Raw genomic sequence first — 22230 nt, 5'->3', positions numbered from 1 at the left:
AAAGTTATTTTATTCAAAATTATCAATATTTTAAATATAACATAGGTAAATTATTTTGCACAACATATATATAATAACAATATAAGTTCCTAGTAAGTTATGTAATGATACATGCAAAATAATTTACCTACAAAATTAATTAAATACCAATATTTTGCAAATATATATATATATATAACAATTTACCTACATGCAAAATAATTTACCTACAGAATAAAAGAATGTAGATTGATTGCTCACTCTATATAATAATAACAAAATATGGTTAGCATATATGTATTATCACATGAAAAATAATTTACCTACAAAATAAAAAAAAAGTTTTTAGCCAATTGATTCAAAATTAATTAATTACATATTATTTTACATAAAAATATCGATAAATTATTCGCACGCATATATATAATTTTAACAAAATGTGACTAATACTGTTGAAAATAATGAGTTCCTTGATTTAAGGAATGTTTTATTCCTTGATTTAAGGAATGTTTTACTCCTTGTTTTATTCCATGTTTTACTCCTTGTTTTATTCCTTGTTTTAAGGGGAATGTTTTTTTTTTGTTTTTCTTAGTCTTCTTCCTCATATATACCCGAACCATTGTACATTGCAAATATGAAATATACATCACAAATTAAAGCTATAATTTCTATATGGTATCAGAGCAGGTTCATTTGTAACCTGTCTCTGCCATTCTTGCTGCTGCGAATTTTTCTTTCTTTCAAGGTCTAAGTCATGACTGAAGAAAGTTCTGTCAACCATGATAAGGAAACCCGGCACAATCTCTCTCCAAACTCCTCAGACGTTGAGGTTAACACCAATCAACGTTTATGTTCAGTTCTCTTGAACGAGTTCAATTATCTTCCTTGGTCTCGAGCTGTTTCCCTAGCTCTCGGAGGCAAAGGGAAGCTAGGGTTTGTAAATGGAAGCGTGGAAGCTCCAGATCGTTCTTCCTCTACATACAATGCATGGCTCTGCAAAGATCAACTTGTCATGTCCTTGCTGCTCAACACCATGGAGAAACATGTTGCTGAAATTTTTAGCTACTCCAATTCCGCCCATGATCTTTGGAAAGCTTTGCAGGATATGTATGGAAATCAAAACAACTATGCACGGGTCTTCCAATTAAAGAAGGACATTGCCAGTGCTCAACAAGAAGGGAAAGCATTTGTTCAACACCTTGGGAGTCTCAAAGCCATGTGGAATGAGTTGGATGTATATCTCCCTCATACCACAGATCCTACCATTCTCCTAAAACGAGCTGAGGAAGACAAAATTTATCAGCTGTTAGGGAGTATGAGTTCTGAGTACGAGGACCTAAGGAGTCACATCTTGATGAGTCAAGACCTGCCTACCTTCAACAATGTTTGTGCAACTATCCAACGAGAAGAAGCAAGGAAGAAAGTTATGAATGTTGATCCCAATCCTAGATTAACGGAGACTCGGGCATATGCATCAAATTACAAGAACTCAGAAGCCAAGGTATACAAGGGAAAAAACACACATCTAAAATGCAAATATTGCAATGGTGTTGGTCATGAGGAAGACAAGTGTTGGGAACTTCATCCTGAACTCAAGCCTAAGTTCAGCAAAGATGGAAGGATGATACCAAGGTCCTCACAACAATTTCAACCTCATTTCAAGGCAAAACTTGCTAATGCTCACGCTCCTACTATCTCACAAGGATCCATGGAGTTCACTGCCAATCCATTGTCATTGATCAATGAATTTGCAGCTTACCTACAAAGTAAGGGACACGGAGGAGGCACACATGGTCAAGGCAATGAAGAGGGTAGTCACACAGCTATGTTGGGACAATTTGCCGGATTTCTTGCTGGAAATGAGAAAGTTCCAAAGGGAGAAGCATCAGGTATACTCAAAGCCTTTACTACTGCCCTATTAACTAGTACTGAAACTGATTGTTGGATAATTGATTCAGGCGCCACAGATCATATGACAAACAAAGTTACAAATTTACATCATTTTAAAAAATTTTCAAGCCCCTCACATGTGTCTGTTGCAAATGGAAAAAATGTCTTAGTTTTGGGAAAAGGAGAAATAAACTTACTCTCTCAAAAAACACCTTCTACTGCCCTCTATGTACCAACTTTTCCCTTCCAACTTTTGTCAATTGGAAAGATCACCAACACCCTAAACTGCCGTGCTATTTTCTCACCAAATAAAGTGATGTTTCAGGATGTTCTCACCATGAAGATGATTGGTGAAGGGATCTTCATAAATGGACTTTACTACCTGTGCAAGAATGCATGTTTCACTCAGGCTCTTCAAGCTCAATCAAAGTCCATAGATGAAAACCAACTTTGGCATAGGAGATTAGCTCACCCCTCTGAACTTGTCTTGTCGAAACTGTTTCCAATTTTTTGTAACCCTTATCCTACTTGTGATACTTGTCAATTTTCTAAGTTTACTAGGCTACCTTTTGGTAATTCAATGTCTAGGACAAGTAAACCTTTTGAAATGGTACACACCGATGTATGGGGACCTGCAACTGAATCAATGGAAGGTTTTAAATATTTTGTTCTATTTGTTGATGATTTCTCTCGAACAAGTTTTCTATATCTTATGAAATCAAAAAGTGAAGTCCCTACCATTTTCAAAGACTTTCACATGCATGTTAAAACGCAATTTCAATCAAACATTAAGGTTTTAAGGTCAGATAATGGCACTGAATTTCTATCCAACAACATGCTTCAATACATAAGTTCTCAGGGTATCATACATCAAACCAGCTGTGTGGGGACTCCCCAACAAAATGGAGTAGCCGAGAGGAAAAATAGAGATCTCTTGGAAAAAACTCGTGCTCTCATGATTCACATGCACGTTCCAAAGAAATTTTGGTCGTTTGCCATCCTTACTGCCACTTATCTCATCAATCGACTTCCAAGTCGTGTGCTAGGGTTTAAATCTCCATATGAAGTTCTTAAGGGGAGGAAAATAGATTTGACACATCTCAAGGTGTTTGGTTGTGTATGTTTTGTTCACATCCAAACCTTGAACCGTGACAAACTAGATGCCAGGGCAACCAAGTGTGTGTTTATGGGATACTCGACCACTCAAAAGGGATACAAGTGCTTCAATCCAGTCACTAAGAAGTGCACAGTTTCAAGAGATGTGAAGTTCGAAGAAGACTATCCCTATTTTACAAGTCAGGGGGAGGATTTAGTCCACATGTTCCCACTCCCTCAAAACTTTAATTATCCGATGTTGGAAAATAGATCAGTCATTGTAAGTCCAGATTGTGAAGAAGTTCAAACTGACCAAATTACTGCCAGTGAGAGTGAAGACGAGTTCTACTCTGATCATTCTCCGCCCTCTACAGAGTCTCAGGTGATTAAAAGAAATCCTCCTCGAATCAGAAAACCTCCAGTTAGGTTGCAGGACTATGTTACATATGCCTCACGACATCCAATCAATGAATGTATCAGCTTTAGTAAGTTCTCAACATCTCATGCTACATTTCTCAGTGAAATTGATAAGCACTATGAACCAAGAAGCTTTCAAGAAGCATTTCTTCTCCCACAATGGAACCAAGCCATGAAAGAAGAGCTTCGTGCACTGGAAGAGAATTGCACCTGGAGCCTAGTTCACCTACCACCAGGAAAGAAGGCTGTTGGAAGTCGTTGGATTTACAAGACTAAATTCAAAGCTGATGGATCTATCGAGAGACACAAGGCTAGACTTGTTGCTCGAGGTTTCACCCAAACCTTTGGTGTAGATTATAAGGAAACATTTGCACCGGTGGCCAAGATGAACTCAGTCAGGGTTTTACTGTCAGTTGCAATCAATTGTGGGTGGTCACTCTACCAAATGGACGTGAAGAATGCTTTCCTTCACGGCGAGCTGCAGGAAGAAGTGTATATGCAACCTCCTCCAGGCTATGATGGTATTAAAGGCAACATGGTTTGTAAATTGCACAAGGCAATATACGGATTGAAACAATCACTAAGAGCTTGGTATGCCAAGCTCAGTTCTGTTCTGGAAAAGGCTGGATTCATGCGAAGTAATGCTGATTCTTCGCTATTTGTAAGAACTGGCACCAGGGGGAAGTTGGTGGTCCTCATCTATGTTGATGATCTTATCATCACTGGAGATAATACCGTGGAGATTGAGGCACTAAAACTCTCACTACATCAAGTTTTCGCTATCAAAGATTTGGGAAGGTTAAAGTATTTTTTGGGGATCGAAATGGCAACATCTTCAAAAGGACTGTTTCTACATCAACGGAAATATGTATTGGACCTCCTTCAAGAAGCAAAAATGCTTGACTGCAAGCCTGCTATCACTCCCGTTGATTGTAAACTGAAGCTCAGCATAGATGGAGAAGCCATGCATGATATAAGCTACTATCAACGATTAGTAGGCAAGCTCATATACCTTACTATCACTCGTCCAGATATCACATATGCAGTGAGCTTGGCTAGTCAGTTCATGCACTCTCCCACTGTTGATCACCTTAACCTTGTTAAGAGAATCCTTCGTTATCTTAAGGGTTCAATTGGGCAAGGAATTACAATGCATAACAATCAGTCCACTGTCATTAGTGGCTACACAGATGCAGACTGGGCAGGTAATGCAATTGATAGGAAATCAATCACAGGCTATTGTACATTTGTTGGTGGAAACCTTGTCACATGGAAGAGTAAGAAGCAACAGGTAATTGCTCGTTCCAGCGCAGAGGCTGAGTATCGAGCCATGGCAGCCACTGCTTGTGAACTCATTTGGCTTAAAGGGCTTCTTTCAGACTTAGGGTTTCCTAGTTCTAACCCTATGACGCTTATGTGTGATAATCAGGCAGCCATGCACATTGCTGCCAATCCTGTGTTCCATGAAAGAACCAAACATATTGAAGTGGATTGTCATTTCATCAGAGCTCAAGTTCAAACGCAAATCATCCGGACCATGTTCACACGAAGCCATGATCAACTAGCAGATCTTTTTACAAAGGCACTAGCATCATCTCAGTTTCATCGGTTATTGGGCAAGCTTGGCTCAGTGAACCTCCTCGATCCAGCTTGAGGGGGAGTGTTGAAAATAATGAGTTCCTTGATTTAAGGAATGTTTTATTCCTTGATTTAAGGAATGTTTTACTCCTTGTTTTATTCCATGTTTTACTCCTTGTTTTATTCCTTGTTTTAAGGGGAATGTTTTTTTTTTGTTTTTCTTAGTCTTCTTCCTCATATATACCCGAACCATTGTACATTGCAAATATGAAATATACATCACAAATTAAAGCTATAATTTCTATAAATACATACATGCAAAATAATTTACCTACAATGATTGTCAAACAAATAAAAGAAATGAAACATATGATGGTAAGAGAAGTATAAAGTAGATAATTTTATAATAATAAGGCACTTATTTCCCATAATTATGGTGGATAATTAAATTCATTAACATAATTAGAGTGTTGTGGCACAATTGTAAATAGTTTGAAAATAATAGGTATTTATTTGTTTACATGGCAGTCTACTTCAAATTTGGGTTTTATTTAGATGTTTAAAATGAGATGGGTTTTTGTTTAAGAAATAAGAGTCGCATGAGTTTATATATGAGGGATCCTTTTTATTTTTTCTCCAATGAAATAGGACCCAAGAAATAGGCCACCAACAGAGGCAGGCAGGCATGGAGCAGCGACTGAGGGAAGAGAAGGTGATACGAGGATTGATGACATGAGTGGCGTTACAGGATTTATGGCAGACACAGCAAGACAAAGCGCGGCAAAAGCAACGGAGGTGGCGGAGGACCCGGTTGACATGGCAAGGGAGACAAATGTTGCATGGGATTCTGCCAAGAACACTACCCGGAAGGGCACCGACACCTTGGTTGCTGAGGCTGATGCGAACGTTGTTGATACAGCTGAGTATAGAACTATTGAAGATCACAGTAAGTTCGCAGATCAGAACGACCACCATCAGAAGGGTCACATTTGATCAGGGATGGGAATTTGATATGAGACTTTCAATTATTTCCAAACTTTGTTGACTGTGTGAAACTTCCTCACAAGTCGAGAGGAAATCGTATGGTGAATGTGATCTTTTCTTTTCTTGTTTCTCAGTATAGAAAAGGTATAAGAGAAGATGTATGAATTGTAATTTTGTGTGCAAGTGTACATAGTCTCTTTTTATGTTAAATTGTGTGTTTAACATCAGCTTTTGACATGCATTGCGACTTTGGAAATGTATGAATTTCAAAATCCATTATCAGTTTGAATCTCCGACCAAAAATTATGACATCAACCAACCTATTTCGAGATCAAACATGAGGTCGATTAGTCTACGGCCTACACAATATGATTCATCACATGAAGAATATAGTTGGAAGTATAGAAGTGTAAACTGTCAGCTTGATTGTGACCATGGGTAGGGTGAAAATTATACCCTTTCCGCGCCGGAATGGGGTGTATAGTTGTGGCTTGCCACTAAGGTTATGAAAGTTATTATGGTGTGATTCACTTCTCCACGTGTCTATATGTGTTATTTATTAAGTTTAATTTATGCAACATAAAAGTTCGTGGGTTGTTGGCTCAAGACGAATAATTAGGCAAGACTTTATTTTTTTTGTACGATTCATGCATTATCGTCAAGTTTAATGAAATTACGGTTTGCGTATTATATGCTATTTTATATTACGGTCTAGGAGATTTCTCTCCACTTATAAGTGTGGTGTTTTCGATCTTCGTAGATATCAAATTAGGGCCAACTTTTCCCTCCCTTTAATGTAAATATATTGTTGGAATTCAAGAAAATATCTTGCATATTATGTGACTAACATAATTTTGTTATTTACTTTTCAAATTTCATGTCACGCATGGTATAGAGAGATGGGAAATGCAATGATGTTCAACAACCAACAACAAAAATGGTTTTATTTTCATAGACACCAAGTGAATTAAGATACTTTTTTTTGCAATTATTTTTTGTTGGATCATGTTTTGCAATTTTGATATGCTACTATATATATATATATATATATATATATATATATATGTATGTATGTTGTTGTTGTTGTATATATCAAATTCATGTTCATAATTTTGTGGCTTTTATATATTACTATTATCCAAATTAGGGGAGTTATTTCCCTGTCCTGAATATTTTTGATGGTCCAAACTTTCTTCTCATTATTGTACCCCTAATTTTAATAGAATCACAAAAAGAGATCAAAGTTTGAGCCTATTATAGTATGAGGTGTGGGAATCCAATGCTTAGTCTATTTCTTAGCCATTAAAGGGCTCAGGATCGAGGAAGATGATGAAAAAAAGAGGAGGCGATAGAAAAGCAGTTCGAGTGAAAGAGCCAATCCTTCAGTTTTAGTGCGTGCGGGAAAGGGACTGAATATACATCATGAAGTTTATCATGGTGCGAAGAATTATGCATATATATGAACACGATGTGCTTTACATGTCAAGCCAAAACCTTGGGACCAGCCGAATCAAGATTGGTTGACCTCCATTTTCATCAACCTTCATTTTCTTCACAGATAGGAAAGGCTCCTTTCCAGCCTGAAAACATTCGAAGTTTTCGCAAATTCGAACTGCATGTTTTCTTTATATACTTGCACGAGTTACTATATGTTTTTGCCGATTGGAGGGAGAGAGGGATTCAAACTTGAAATTTATTCAAATATTACGAAGAATAATAATGTTACTAAACTAAGAGCTAGTAGGTTCATTTTTTAGTTTTAGATGACTAAGACACAACACGAATACTTAATTTTGTGATGTAATATCACAGGGAGTTAGAAATGGGGCTTGGTTGGGTTAGAAGTAACGTTCGGGGTTCAAGGTCAAAATCTGAATCTCATTCCTGGGGTTTAAGGTCTAGGTTCCAAAGTTTTGGATCAATTAGGGCTCTAGGTTAAACGTTGATCATGTTACCAATTGTATATAACTTTTTGTTTATTTCTTTCATCACATGACTGATCAATCGCGTGGTACTCTAGACTTGTATGCCATCATCAGATATTTTAATCTTATTTTGAATTTGTTTGGTTTAACCACTCAATGAAGAATGATGATAAATGCCTCATGCTTTGAGGTTCTTGATAAAGAGAGGAATCCAGGAACTAAAGAACACCGGGACCAAGACCCAACTCAAAGCTGAGAGTGATGGGCACAATATTGTGGCGAAAATTACTTGGTATGTCACATGGATTCTTACTGGCTAGAAAAGGAGAGAGGCGACGCGGAAGCCAGTGAGGTGAATTTTAGATGAAGCTAACTTGGATCATAGTGTACGTGGTCTGATGCTTTGATCATGTATGACAAGCAACTATAAATGGACCACAGTCACCTTATGCCTTGTTAAGCAATTAAACGGTCTCTAAATCTAAAATAATTTTTTGAGAGGTGCTTAATTTGTAGATGGTAGTAAAGATAAATGACGGTTTCAATTTAATAATATTTGTACAATCAAATTATGCCATGTTAGACTGAGAAGGACGACTTTCCTCCTTATTGGGACTGAGGGAAGTATTATCTCCCTAAATTAATGGAATCTGCAGAATAGATTGGTAAAGCTATATATGTATCACTAATGACATTGTTGATCGTATCCTCTCACACCTGGAACCTAAACTTCTAGGTGGATCCGATAAACCCTACCTGAATATGTAATTCGTAATACATATGAAAGCTGCTATTTACAAATATATTCCAACTATTAGAGCAACTTCACGGTTACTTATTGCTTTGGGGATAGGCAACTCAATCCACTCCCTCTCCCTCGCCAAAACACTCCATCCCAACTCGGGCAATTGTGGTTAAGGCGAGCTCGATGGAGAAGTCAGGCAATAATCTTCTGGTCAGTACCCTGCCTATGTGACATAAGGCTAACGTCACCATGATGTCAAACACAATTTAAATTATTAAAAATATATATAAAAAAAAAACTAATTAAAAATATAAAAAGTTATAATATTTTTTCTATAAATACCTGATAAGCTCATATTTATATAAATTTTACATCAAATTCACTCGTTTTTTCTTAGTTAATTCCTTATATTTTTAAGCTATTTACTTTGTTTTTTTGTTTTGTAGGATTTTTCAAGCAAAGAAAAGAAAAATAACACAAGTGGAATTTTAAGTAACAAATTCGTCAAAACTGTGTGTGCAGGTCAGCTGACTTTAGAAGCAAGTTGCGGACAGCTCAGAATGAATTAGAGAATGTGCCTTATATACTTGGAAAGCTACGGATGTCTATTTTCTGGAGCATTTCGCGGATTGTTAATATCATTTTTCTAGAAGAAGTTATGACCGTTTTAATACTGAAAGGTTCCCAAGAGACTGAGCAGTTTGTAACTGACAAGAATGCATTGAAAGCAATAAATCCAATAAAACTAACAGCCAAAACTGATGCAGCCAAAAACAAGCCAGCTGAAACCTATTCAAATATCAGAGGAAATGAAAAATTAAGTGAGAGTAACGGGCATAAAGGCTGCCTAAAGAGTTACAATTGTTTTAGCATTTCCTCTCACTTATTGTCATCACTAAATGGCTGTTAGTGGGGTGAGTTATGGAGAAAAAACTGTGGCAGCAGAAAAGAAGAAAAGGGCTGCAGGTTGCAGCGGCAAAAAGGGAAAAATAAAAGGTGGAAAAAAAAGATAGAAAAAAAGGAAGGAAAGCAAGTAAAAAAGGCAAGGCTGCTGCATTGGGAAAGGAAGGAAAGGAAGGAGGAAATCTTGGCATTCTCTTCTTTCGGTTTTATCTTCTCAAACTCATGTCTTTCTTTTGGTTTAATTTGAGAATTATGTGTAACTAATTTTTAGTAGTTAGGGACTGTTTTGAAGCCCCAAATATGATTGCAATTTTGTTATGACATTTCGTTTGAATTACTTTTATGAATGGATGAAAATTGGTTTACTACTTGTCTCATTGATGAATTATTTATGTGTTTTCTATGGATGCATACTTAGTAAGCATATCTAGGATTCTAATGCTATGAATATGTGTGTGCCTGCCCTTGTCGAATGAGGACCTACATATGTTTTAGAGTAGTACTTGTTAATTGCGATTAACATGTGAATCAATTTCTAGGATAAGTAAGATAACGCTAGTACTTACGATGCCTTGTGATGACTCGAACTCTTTTCGTTCTTAATGATTTCTACTTGTTAAATCTATGAACACACCATTCTAGATTGCATGTTAGGGACTAAGTTAAGTTGAAAACGTCATTCTCTTAACATACTACATAAGAAAGAGTAATAGGTTGAGTTCTAACATTGAGCCAACTTGAGCATCTTCATCCAAAAATGAAAGGAATTTGAATGAAACATAACATGTTTGCATGATTATTTGGTGGTGGATAGCAATTCCCCTAACTTGTGTTTCTTAATTTGTGAACTACTTAAAAATCTGTTTCTGTTCTGTTTTTGTTCGATTTAATTTAAATAGCAAATCAACTCCAAAAATTTGTGTGAGTGTAGCTCTAAGTGTCTAGTGTCTTCATGTAAAATTTCGTAGACTTTAGATAAGTGTAAGTCGGTCTAATAATTATTTTTCGATGACTGGTCAGTAGGGACAACAACACAATTTTTGTGACATTTTAAGTAGTTAGATAAAATAACATATACGGGAAAGATCTTTATTTTCATATGCTACAATTGACAAATCTTAGTATTAATAAGAAAAATCAATAAGACATTTGTGTGCTACTTTGTGGTGTGCTTTTAATCCTATCAATACCTAACCATGTTCTTCCATTTTACAATACCTTTCAATATTTTCATATACTTTCAACCAATGTTTTATTATTATTTGAATTTAAAATTAAAGTTTTTTTTTATAATTTTATAAAATAAAAAAATACTAATATATTATTACGAATTGTATAGGCTATTCAGTTTAGGAGTGGAGATTCACTTGGGTAGTTAGGATTCACTGCATGTAATTATTGTTCACTGCAGACAGTTACTATTTATTTAAGGAGATTAAGTTGCCTATTGCCGAAGGGGACCTTACTATACTGGAAGTGATTTTACAAAACATGTGTCAACAAAATCGGAAACTATAAAGTCTCCGAACTATAACACAACAAAATAGAAGAAAGCGATGTTCTCAATAAAACTCTGAAATGTGCACGATGATAATCAAATGGTCACACATTGTCTTATTTCGCTAATCCTTTGTATATAGATGATTCTCAAAAGAAAATCTAAAACTAGACTACTAATATCGTTGAACCACATAACAAGTGGCCCGAGCCATAATGTGGAAAATTTCTGGAACATGTGGGTTATGGTTACGATGAGGGATGAAGATAGTGTCAAAGTTCTCTTTCAAACTTAATTCGCCACCAAAATATGTGTGCAAAGAGAAGATAAAAATTAGCTTTGTGGATACAATGAAAGTATGACCTTGTAGCTATTATTTGTCTCTAGTTTTGCACAACCCTAAAACAAATACCAAGCACAATAGAATAACAAGAACACAAGTATTTAAGAATAGAATCTACATAAAACTTTCATTTTTGGTGCTTTAGTTTTCAAAGAAATGGTGGAGAGAATTGAAAATCTAAATTACTGGTATAGGATTTCTAGAAATACGAGTGAATGAAAACTTCAGTATTCACACACCCATTTTTACTTCTCATACACGCTTTTCAATTTTCGTCATCAAATTGAATATATTGAAGAAGATCAATGGAAAAAAAATTAATAAGCGTGTACAAAACATAATGTGCCAAATAGCCTATAATCTAATGACATAATATACATTTACCTCTAGAGGGAGAAGTGGACAAAAAATTACCTATTTTGCCGTGGAAGCTAATTTGGGTGAATATATACATACTGTATGCTGTAAATTCTGCATCCAATAAAGGCATAGGGTAAAGTAGAGAATGGCAGACAAAGCATTCACTATAGATTAAAGATGACTGACAATTCAAAGTAGTCAGTTGTACTGCATGCAAATTTACTCATCCAGCGTCCTACTACTACGTGAATTTGATTAAAGCATGCACTGTACGTATGTACTCACTTGTAAATGAACAGTCCCTCGCAATCAATGACATTTAGATTATCTCCAACTAAAATGGCTAATATATTCCCATTCTAAATTATAGTCCTACACAAAAATTATTTTTAAATGGGCAGCTTCAGACCATAGTCATATGTCATTTCTAACCGAATAGGCTAAATATAGCCTCTCAATAATTTATTAGTTTTAAGTTTATACTATAAATTTATTAGTTAATTTAATTAAGTTACTGTTAAATGTTTTCAAATTTAGCTGTTGAATTTGTATTATTGCAATTGATGAGTTAGACCCTAAAACAAGGGCTTATAGGGGAGCTACATTTGGCTAGCCTAATGCCCATTTAGCCAAATAATGGCATGTGTGCTCCATAGAATTATAGCATAGTCATCGGTTGGATATGAGTTTTTGGACAAATCAGACCATTTTTTTGCCTTTTGAACCTTTTAGTCATCTCCATTGGAGATGACCTTAATTTCAGCAATGCGAACTACCCTTACAGGCTCTTCCTATACTATTTCACTTATCTCTGCATATTATATATTGTTAATAAATCATCAAACTCATCTACACACGTTCTAATCAAGGGATACTCTTTTGTTACAAATTCACCACGTAGTGAGCTTTCATTGGACATATGGTTCATATTTGAAACACGTGATAATAAACATTGATTGACGAAAGAGGCCACTGCATGAATAGGTTGCAAGAGAAAATCCCTCGGTCTGATTAACACTATATGTTCTTATATATCACACCGATGCAAATTAAGCTTTCAAATCCTAACCTCGTTTATGAAGTGCTCTTTTGTTATATATTCACTGTTTCATCAAAATTCGGCCACCTTATACGACATCGACACGCGCGTTAAAGAATGGAGCTTGTGTTTGTGGTCCTCTTCCACTTTTTCTTCACCTATTAATTCCTTACACTTTCTTCACCTTCACAACTCCATCCAGTTTCCCCCCTTCTTAATAATGCTCAACCATTCTCCATTTCAACCAAAACCTCATTGTAAATTCTGGCACTTACACTTCCTTAACAATGGAGGGCAAGAACTTTGAAGGAAGGCAAACATGGAAAGAGAAGGCGAAGAAGGATGTCGAGGAAGTAGAGGATGACTACTCGGATGAAGAAGAGACCAGTGGTGGTGGCGGAGGGTTGATGCTGAGATTTGAAGAAAATGAGAGGCAGAAGAAAGCTGCTGCAGCTGGAAGAAGAGGATCTGGTGGCGGAGGTGGAGGTGGGATAGCGCAACCGTCTTGTCAAGCGGAGAGGTGTGGGGCTGATTTGGTTGATGCAAAGAGGTACAACCGCCGGCATAAGGTTTGTGAGTTTCATTCCAAGGCAGCTGTTGTGATCGTTTCCGGGATTCAACAGCGGTTTTGCCAGCAATGCAGCAGGTCTAATTGCATCCCACTTTCCCTTTCTTGCTTGCTTGCTTGCATTTTTCTGCTTCTGTATGATTTAGCACTGCTTCAGTATGATTTATGGAATAAAAATTGGGTTTTATACTCTCAGAAAGCAAAAACTCCATCCATACATAATGAGGGTTTTGACTAATTCTCCATGGGGAATTAAATTTAGAAAAATTATTTTCATTAGTACATATAATAATTAAGGATTTCTGTTCCATTTCAGATCATGATGTCACTTAGAACATGGGTTTACAGCTATGTAACAATTTTTTTGAAGCAGATTATTCCTTGATTTATGATTTTTCCTCAAAGCATCTTTCCATGTGAGTCAAATAGAACATAATATTCTAAATCCATATAGGCTGGAATATTAAAATAATTAACCACCTTTAATTGACTGGTATTGTTAATGGTGTCAAGAGGTTAATTAATTTAGTCAAATGCAGCCACTGGTCATGCTAAACCATGCAAGGCATATAACTGGTACAAGCTTTTAAAATTGGAGATGATATAAATTATTAAGCTGCAGAATATTGATAAATGTCTGCTTAGCATAATGTGTTATCCAGTCAGTGAAAATTTTCATTCCTTTGCTGTCTATTAATTATACCCAAGTAACTGAACTTGCTAGGGCCAATGCTATTTCTTGTGAAATTTAATTGCAGAATTTTTTGAGACCCTTAATTAATATGTTGAAGTGACTTCCGAATACCTCTTTTCTCTTCTTCAAGTCTGAAGTGTGCCCAAGGAAAAAAATCAATTGCAAAAATCATTTCCTTTAATATAATCCTTCATAAAATAGTACTTCTACGTATCACCATGTTTTAGAACTTTTCCTTATTATGGGGATGCACTTCACAGGTTCCATGAGCTAACTGAATTTGACGAAGCAAAGAGAAGCTGTCGCCGGCGTTTGGCAGGACACAATGAACGACGCCGCAAGAGCTCAGGCGAACCTTATGGAGAAGGATCGAGCCGGAGAGGGGTTGGTCACCAGTACAAAGAAAGTCAGACTGGATATCAGATCACACCTCCAGGAAACTCTTCTTCCAAGCATTGCCAGATCAGATAAGGCCAATGCATGTTGTGATCTGCTCTCTACGTGCTCCCTCTCTTCTGTCATCCATGGATTTTAGAGGCTCTCCGTATGATTGTTCTAATTATACTAAATATTGAGAATTCTGAAGGAAGTGCTATTTCTTTGTCTACCTAATTAGCTACAACCTTATGTTGGTATGCTATGTTTCTAGGCCATTACGTATGTAGAGTATGTAAGCTTCTCAAGCTAATGTGTTGTATGGTTATGTAGTTTAGACTCTTGCGTGGTCATAAGTGCTTATTATAAGCACAACAAAACTTCTACTGGAAGATCATGTGCTTCTTAGAAAAGCATTTACAAAGTATTTATGGATAAGCACCTCAAAAAGTTTTAATAAGATAATTATAAATCGTTGGATGAAATTCCAACACGTATTAGACTTTGTGTGAGAGAATGTCTAAGTATGAAGCACTTATGCTCACAATACATGAGCGTAAGTGCTTATAGGTGCATATCCTGGAACTGATTTACTATAAGCACAGCATAATCTTCACTAAGTTAAGTTCAACTGCTTTTCGAAAAAGTATTTTGAGACTCGATAAAAAAAAAATTCTATTAGTGCATCTAATTATTTCTATCAAGGCCAAACACGATTTTAGGTATCTAAACATGTACAATGTCAAGCTTATGCTGACAAAAGGTTGGACCAGTTAAGGCAATTATTCACCCCTGATTTATGATTGAACAAAAATAATTAAAATGGGCAACGTGGTTTTTCACCATGATTGAAGTTTTGGACGGTAAGATGCTGAAAACGACTGCATATTATGGATATTACGGCCAACCACAATATGCTTCTGCTGGTCATATATTACTAGGATTAATAGTGACGTCTTATCTAAGATATTTTCCATACCAAACGACAACCTATCTTTCTGTTCATATATATTTCCCTTTTGTTAAGGTTCATCTTCCCTAGCTGTCTTTTTGTCTGCAAATAATAGCTTTTAGCTTTTCTTTTGTTTTTGAACCGAAAAAAATAATAATAATAAAAAATAAAAAAACACGCTTTTCTTTTGTTTGTGATGGCTTATCGATTATCTTTGTCACCATGTCCAATACTTTCTTCATGATATTTTTGAAATTTTGATAAAAGAAAGACAAAGACTTCAATTTCCAAATTACAAGTAGGAAAATATGCCAAATTAAATATGACATTATATTACTAATTTACCTAGGGATGGTTCGGTATGGGATCCCATACCGAAACTCTTGTCCCGATTCCCAAACCGAAATTTTCAGGAATCCCAAATTTAATACCAATCCCAAACCAAATTTTCGGGAATCCCAATTTTCGGGAATCCCGAAATGCTTTTGGGCTTTTGGACTAAAATTTGACATATTATGCTTTTGGACCCAAACTGTCAATTTGTTATTTCTACTAATTTGCCCACTACCCACTGCACAAATTTGACACAGTTTCATAAATTAAGTTTCAATCTACCCATTGCCCATTTGTGCACAAAGTTTCAATAATAACAAAGTTTCAATCTGCCCACTACACATGCATCATGCATGCAATAAAAATAAATTAGGTATCAAACCCAAAAGCAAAAATAATAGTTACAAGCCAAGGTTTTAAAATAAATAAAGTAACAAACTCAAACTCAAAAGCAAAAATAATAGTTATAAGTCAAGCTGGGTGGTGATTCTGGTGAAGGAAGGTGGCACAGTGGCTGCGCTTCAAGCTCTTGATAGAACGGAAGTGAAAATTGAAATGGGGGATCTGACCTAAAAACAAATGAACGGCACAGATTAAATCTAAAACAATGAACGGTTGAAATAATTCTCTTATAATTAAAAAATAAAATATATATATAATATTTATTTCGGTTCGGTATGGGAATACCGAAAAAATGGAGATGCAATACCGAATCCCGTACTGAAAATTTCGGTTTGGTTCGGGATGACATACCGAAAATTTCGGGAATTTTGGTTTGGGATCGGGATTTTTTCGGTTTGGTTTGGGATTTTTGGGATATTTTTCCAGCCCTAAATTTACCTGTAAATAATTCCATCGAACAGTAGAAAAAAAATAATAGAATGCAAAAGATGAAAAAAGGAATGCAAAAACCACTCCATTTGAAAATCTTCAATAAAAACTAAGCCTTACAATAGACTAACAATAATATAGTTCAAATTCATTTTTTGTAAGAATCGAATCTAAGTCCTCTATAAAATTTTATCACTGAAAAACTACTAAACATGTAATAATCCCACACGTATAAATAAGAGATTTTTTTGTTCAGCTAATTTGGTACTAATTTATTATGACTGCCCATTGTGTCATAACTCATACACTCCTCCCATTTTCGTAAATATAAATAAAAAAATCGACAGACAATGACAGGCACCAAGGGAACACCGAAAACATGTTTTATTTCCTGTTTATTGCCCCATCAGTGAAAAAGTTGTATTTTGATTGAAGATTTGTAAAAGATTATGTTTCTGCATACAGTCATTCAGGAGGTGTCGACTCCAAGACCCTCGTTGTAGCTTTTTATATGAAATCCTCTCAACTACAATGTTGAAAGAGTATCAACATGAAAAGGGTACAAGAAACTTGAATGCCTGTTTATGAATACAACATACCTAATACATGATTAAGAAAAAGGTAAATTATATGACACAGAAATTACGCATTCACCGGAATCTTACAACTATACAGGAAATATCATCAGAACTCTTCCTATTGACGGCCTCTTCAGTAAGGTGCTTTGCTGCTGCCCGCGCATCCTTTATTTGTATGATACAATCCACAACTTCTTGGTTCGTCATCACCTGACATCAAATTGCAGAAACAAATTTCAAGCCCAATGCTTTGCCATTTAATTACATGTTGCAGTAAGTAGATATAGTTGCAAAATTTCAGATAAACCAACCTTCCATAATCCATCGCTTGCCAAGACAACGAACTCTGTGGTATCATCTATTAAATCCATTATCACATAAGGTTCAGAACTGAGATGTTTCTTCAAGCTCTTGTCGCCAAATGCTCTTGCTACCGCCAACTGCCCATCAACCCGTGGAACGTCCCCTGAATTCATCATAATCACAAAATTAAAAACTACTACAAGAAAACATTGATGTGATGAGAATGACAAGAACTAGAGAACTATATATTGATAAGGCTTTACGATCAATCTCAACAATGGAGGCTATGCTCAAGCACCTAAGGTCACAATTCGCAAATCACAAATCAAAGCTAGTGTACTTAACGTGTGAACAACATATCCCATAAAACTCAAACAACTTAAAATTTAAATAGTATTAAAAAACAGTATATTTCTCCGGGTGGTTTCCAAGCACATTAGTTTGTATCATCATAAATGTTATCACCTGGAAAGTTTGATACAAAACCACCTCTGTTCTCGATATCTTCTCTTTCTGTGCTAGGCTCGTGATCAACAGATAATTGTTTAGCAACACCATTCTTGCAGATAATAGCTCGAGAATCACCAACATTGGCTACCACCAGCTTCTGGCAGTCAATTAAAATGGCCGTAACTGCTGTTGAACCCCCTTTGCCCAAATCAACTGCTTTCTCCAGAATGTTAGCATCTGTTACACAATATGCTCTTTCGACTGCCTTCTTGGGTTCTGTCCAGAAATCAGGCTGGGGAAAAAAGAAAACAAGGATCAAAAAGTATGGAGACGTTGAAATTTGATATGTAACACCGTTTAAGTGCAAGAGCTATCAAACAACTACAAAATCAAAGCATGTAAAAAACCTAACATAATACCAAACAACTGCCGCATACATTACCTCTTCTAAGATATTCTTAAAGAGATTAGACTGCAAGTACTCAGGAATTTCATGGCTCAAATGACCATCAAATATTGCAAATAGTCCAAGCTCATGGTCATCGATGTGTTTAAATTGCGCAACAACATAGTCTTCCATAGGATGATGGGATTTTCCCTTAACCAAGTGGAAGCCATGTGTTATGTGATGCGACATCTTGCTCTTTCCTTTCCCAGAGTCGGGGTCTGATGGACCTAAAACTTTCTCCTGCAACAAACCAAAAAAACTCACATTTAGATTCTAAACCGGAAAAATGAAACAGACAATATCAGAATTTCCATTTTTAATACGAGATCAGCAAGAGTATGCTGAAAAGTAATCACTTTAAGAAGACAAAACGAGAGAGAGAGAGAGAGAGAGAGAGAGAGAGAGAGATAGAGAGAGAGAGGATACATTTTGTGAGAAGCTAGTTACAAAATAATCGAGCTTTGTTTTCAACTCTAATTGCTAGGCATAAATAATCATCTTACCTATAAAGCATCAAACAATTATCCATATTAGTTTAACTAGTCCATCATTTCCACTCAACTTTGGCAGTCCAGACTGTTCAATGAATTCAAGCCCCGTCCCCCTCTTCCACAAATACAAATTAATCAAAGCAAGGGAATGTAAAAAGTAGATGGATTTTACTTTACTTAGTAGTTTCTGTAAATGTTCTGTCTAGAATTATCCTATTTCTTCATTGATTTCACTACAAGCTTCTGCTGCATTTTATCTTCCCAACTGAAATGCTCTTTCAATACCCATAAACCCCAAGTAGCAGGAGGAAAAAGGAAGAGGGATTTAATAAAAAAAAAATGATAAATAAAAGGGTTTTCTTCTTCCACCACCCATAAACCCCAAGGTAGCGAGAGCAATGAGGAACAGTACAGTTACAGATCTAAAACTGCAATTTTGAAAGAAAAAAAAATACACAAATAAATACGATTCGGAGATATGGGTTTTGTTAATAACATACATAACACAAGGATCTGTAACAATTTCTCTATATGGTTTGGATGAAAACTAAATTTGCAGATCAGAAAGACATTAAGAGCAAGCCAAAAGAAGCCAATTGATGAACAGAGAGGTGAACCAATTGGAAAAATAATTGAAACCCATTAAAGCAAATACATGGAGGAGTAGAATTACTGTAAATGTAGCAAAACATACCTTCATCTTATGGAGAATTTCTCTGCCGGTCATGGTTTTCCTGATGTGAGCTTTATCTGTTTAAAAAATTAAAACTGAAAGATGGAAAATTTGGAATTCGAACACACTGGCCAACAAAACAGAGGAAGAGAGACAAAACCCAGAGTCACAGAGACGATGAGAGAGAGAGAGGAGAGAGAAGTGAGAGGGGTTGAGGATGAGAATGAGGAATGAGGATGATGGATGCGTTGACACGCCCTCTCTCCTCTCTGTTTTCCAGCCTTTCGCTTCCAGTTGTATGCCGTGTTGTTCTCTGCATTACTCAATGACGCGTTCGCGCCGCGACTTGTTTTCTTATCCCTTATTTAATAAGATTACTGTTATTCCTAGCCTAAAATGTTATCTCTTTACTCATTTTTAATTAAATATATAAAGAAAATTTTATTTGAATCATGTAATATTTTTTTACATTCAATTTACTTTTTTCACTCATATTATTTTTTATTAAAGAATTAATCTCTATTTAAACTCAAATTTATTACCTAAACTACTATCTCTAACTCAATTCAAAATGTTAAGTTATCTTTACATCCATTCCTTTTATAAAATATCATTTATAATTGGAATTTTTTTTTTTTTTAAAGAGGTGTCCTTGCCCCACCCCCCTCTTCCTACTAGCATTTCCATAACTACTTTTTCTTCTTTTTGCTACCAAATCTACTCAATTGCTTTTTTTTCTTTCTACTGATGTGCATAAAGTAACAAATCAAACAATTCATCCCCTTAAATTTATCAAAAAGCAAGGAAGTTTATAATCTAAGAACATGGGTAAGGAGTTTCTCCTTGGAATTTTCTAATTATGAGGCATAGATATTTGACAACATGAAAAACACTAAGATTTAAAAAACCAAAATGACCCTGCAATTTAAAAAAAACCAATTACAACTTTTCCAACAGTAAGCAGTTAAACTTGCTTGTCTCGATTTGAGAATTACAAGAAGATTGTTGTAGCTAGTTCCCTTTTTCACATTACCAATTTTTCCACCGTGAGTTCTAAACTTAAAACATGATAGAAAATGAAAATAAACTAAATAAAATAAAATAAAAATTTCAACATATCAATTAAAACATAAGCTCTAAGCTTGAATTATCTAATCAAAGTAAGGATGGAGTTTTCATATATTTACTCGAAAAATATAAAATTTCATCAATAGAAGTAACATGTTGAAAGTATACAAGCTCTCACCTAGAATTATTGTAAAATTTTCATTCTTTTACTAGAAGAATATAATTTGTAGTAGGGGCCTGATCTTACCACATGTTAGGTTTAAATCGATTAAAAATATGGTGTGTTAATGTGTTAAGGTCCTTGCAATTCTGCAAGTCTGCTCTAAAAGGCCTATTACTTGTAAATGAAGTGATAGGTGGCACTATAGGAAATAGTTACATTGATGCCAAATGGTATTTTGGGGGTGCAAACAGACACTGGCAGATAAAAACAATAAAAGGAATGGTAGGATAAATAAGAAGTGATGGTAAAGTTTAATGGGTTTATTAATAAATCTGAGTTTTATTATTAATTTCATTTTGTACTTAATAGTAATTATACAATAGGATAAAATAGACAATTAACAATTTAAATTTAAGTTGGGTGTAAAAAGAAGTTATATGGGTTCAAATAAAATTTCTCAATATATAATTATAAATTTGTTCATTTGTAAAATAAGGAAAATGACCCTCTCTGGATCCTTTTTGTGGGGATACTAGGAATCCCCACATCCTAGCAGTTTATCGTACATTGTGCGATCAGTTTTCGTCAGATACTATTTATATTTAATTTTAAATAAAAAAATTAAATAATTTCTGACAGCACGATATACGATGAACGGCTAAGATGTGGGGATTCCTAGGATCCCCACAAAGTGGATCCAGATAGGATTCAATTCCGTAAAATAATTGATAAGGATAATAATAGTAGTAGGTTAGACGCAAAAAAATAATAATAGGTTGGATGCGGAAAAAAATAATAATAATAATAGGCTGGACGTTAAACAATACAAGGGGCTCTAAGATTACATTCAATTGTGTGAAAAAGAATAGACAATATATAAGTCGAATTCATAAAATAAAAAATAAATAAATAAATAAAAAGAAGACATATAGGTTGATGATAGAAGAAATTCTGGAACGAGAAAGTGTAGATGTTCTTTCCAGTTAATGTATAAGAAGCTAGCAACTGATGATGATTGGATACTGTTGTAGTTATTGGAGTGCATAATCACAATGGCAGAGTGGTTGGATGGTCATTCATTTGTTGATAGATTATTGTCCAAGGAGACTTCGTTGGTAGGAAATAAATAGTGGGTGGACAACGAATCAAGAAGGACTATTACTACAATTTACTCACATTTGATTAAACCGATAGTCAAGTAATGACGAACCAAGAATAATAGTGGGTGGGAAATTGTAGGGATATTGAACTGATATTGTGGGCTGACCATTGCTCCAATTTGATTAAAGTTGAGGTACTATTACTACAATTTACTCACTTATTAAAGGTTAGGGTAAAGTACAAAAAACTACCTCAACTATTGGCGTCACGACACTTTCATACCTCATCTTTTAAAATTCACAATGTCATACCTCATCTTACGAATTTGTGTCAATGTCATACCTTCCGTTAGCTTGGCCGTTTATTTCTCAGTTAAATACTGATGTGTCTTGATCCGGGACCCATTTTTTATTAAAAATTTATTAAAAACTAAAAAAAATCATTTA

The 22230-nt window shown here is 35.3% G+C and overlaps 3 protein-coding genes across 3 annotated transcripts; 2 read left to right on the top strand and 1 right to left on the bottom strand.

The window, feature by feature from the left end:
* The first annotated feature begins 731 nt into the window (after window positions 1–731).
* LOC148697787 (uncharacterized) lies at window positions 732–2609 on the top strand. The gene is made up of 2 exons (XM_088690709.1): window positions 732–1868; window positions 2195–2609. The coding sequence occupies exons 1-2, from the start codon at window positions 734–736 to the stop codon at window positions 2221–2223; spliced, it is 1164 nt and encodes a 387-aa protein (XP_088546835.1). The 5' UTR covers window positions 732–733; the 3' UTR covers window positions 2224–2609.
* Window positions 2610–12916: 10307 nt separating this feature from the next.
* Window positions 12917–14893, top strand: LOC137715723 (squamosa promoter-binding-like protein 4). The gene is made up of 2 exons (XM_068455064.2): window positions 12917–13402; window positions 14279–14893. Exons 1-2 carry the CDS (start codon window positions 13044–13046, stop codon window positions 14487–14489), a joined length of 570 nt encoding a protein of 189 aa, XP_068311165.2. The 5' UTR covers window positions 12917–13043; the 3' UTR covers window positions 14490–14893.
* Window positions 14894–16919: 2026 nt separating this feature from the next.
* Window positions 16920–19789, bottom strand: LOC137715294 (putative protein phosphatase 2C 39). The gene is made up of 6 exons (XM_068454569.2): window positions 19613–19789; window positions 19474–19529; window positions 18283–18528; window positions 17856–18132; window positions 17399–17553; window positions 16920–17297 (listed from the first exon to the last, which is right to left on the bottom strand). The coding sequence occupies exons 2-6, from the start codon at window positions 19504–19506 to the stop codon at window positions 17160–17162; spliced, it is 849 nt and encodes a 282-aa protein (XP_068310670.2). The 5' UTR covers window positions 19507–19529; window positions 19613–19789; the 3' UTR covers window positions 16920–17159.
* Between the last annotated feature and the right edge of the window lie 2441 nt (window positions 19790–22230).

Source organism: Pyrus communis, chromosome 3, assembly GCF_041283825.1.
Source record: "Pyrus communis isolate YQ-2024b chromosome 3, ASM4128382v1, whole genome shotgun sequence".
Taxonomy (NCBI): domain Eukaryota; kingdom Viridiplantae; phylum Streptophyta; class Magnoliopsida; order Rosales; family Rosaceae; genus Pyrus; species Pyrus communis.
This window is presented reverse-complemented; position numbering and strand designations above follow the sequence as displayed.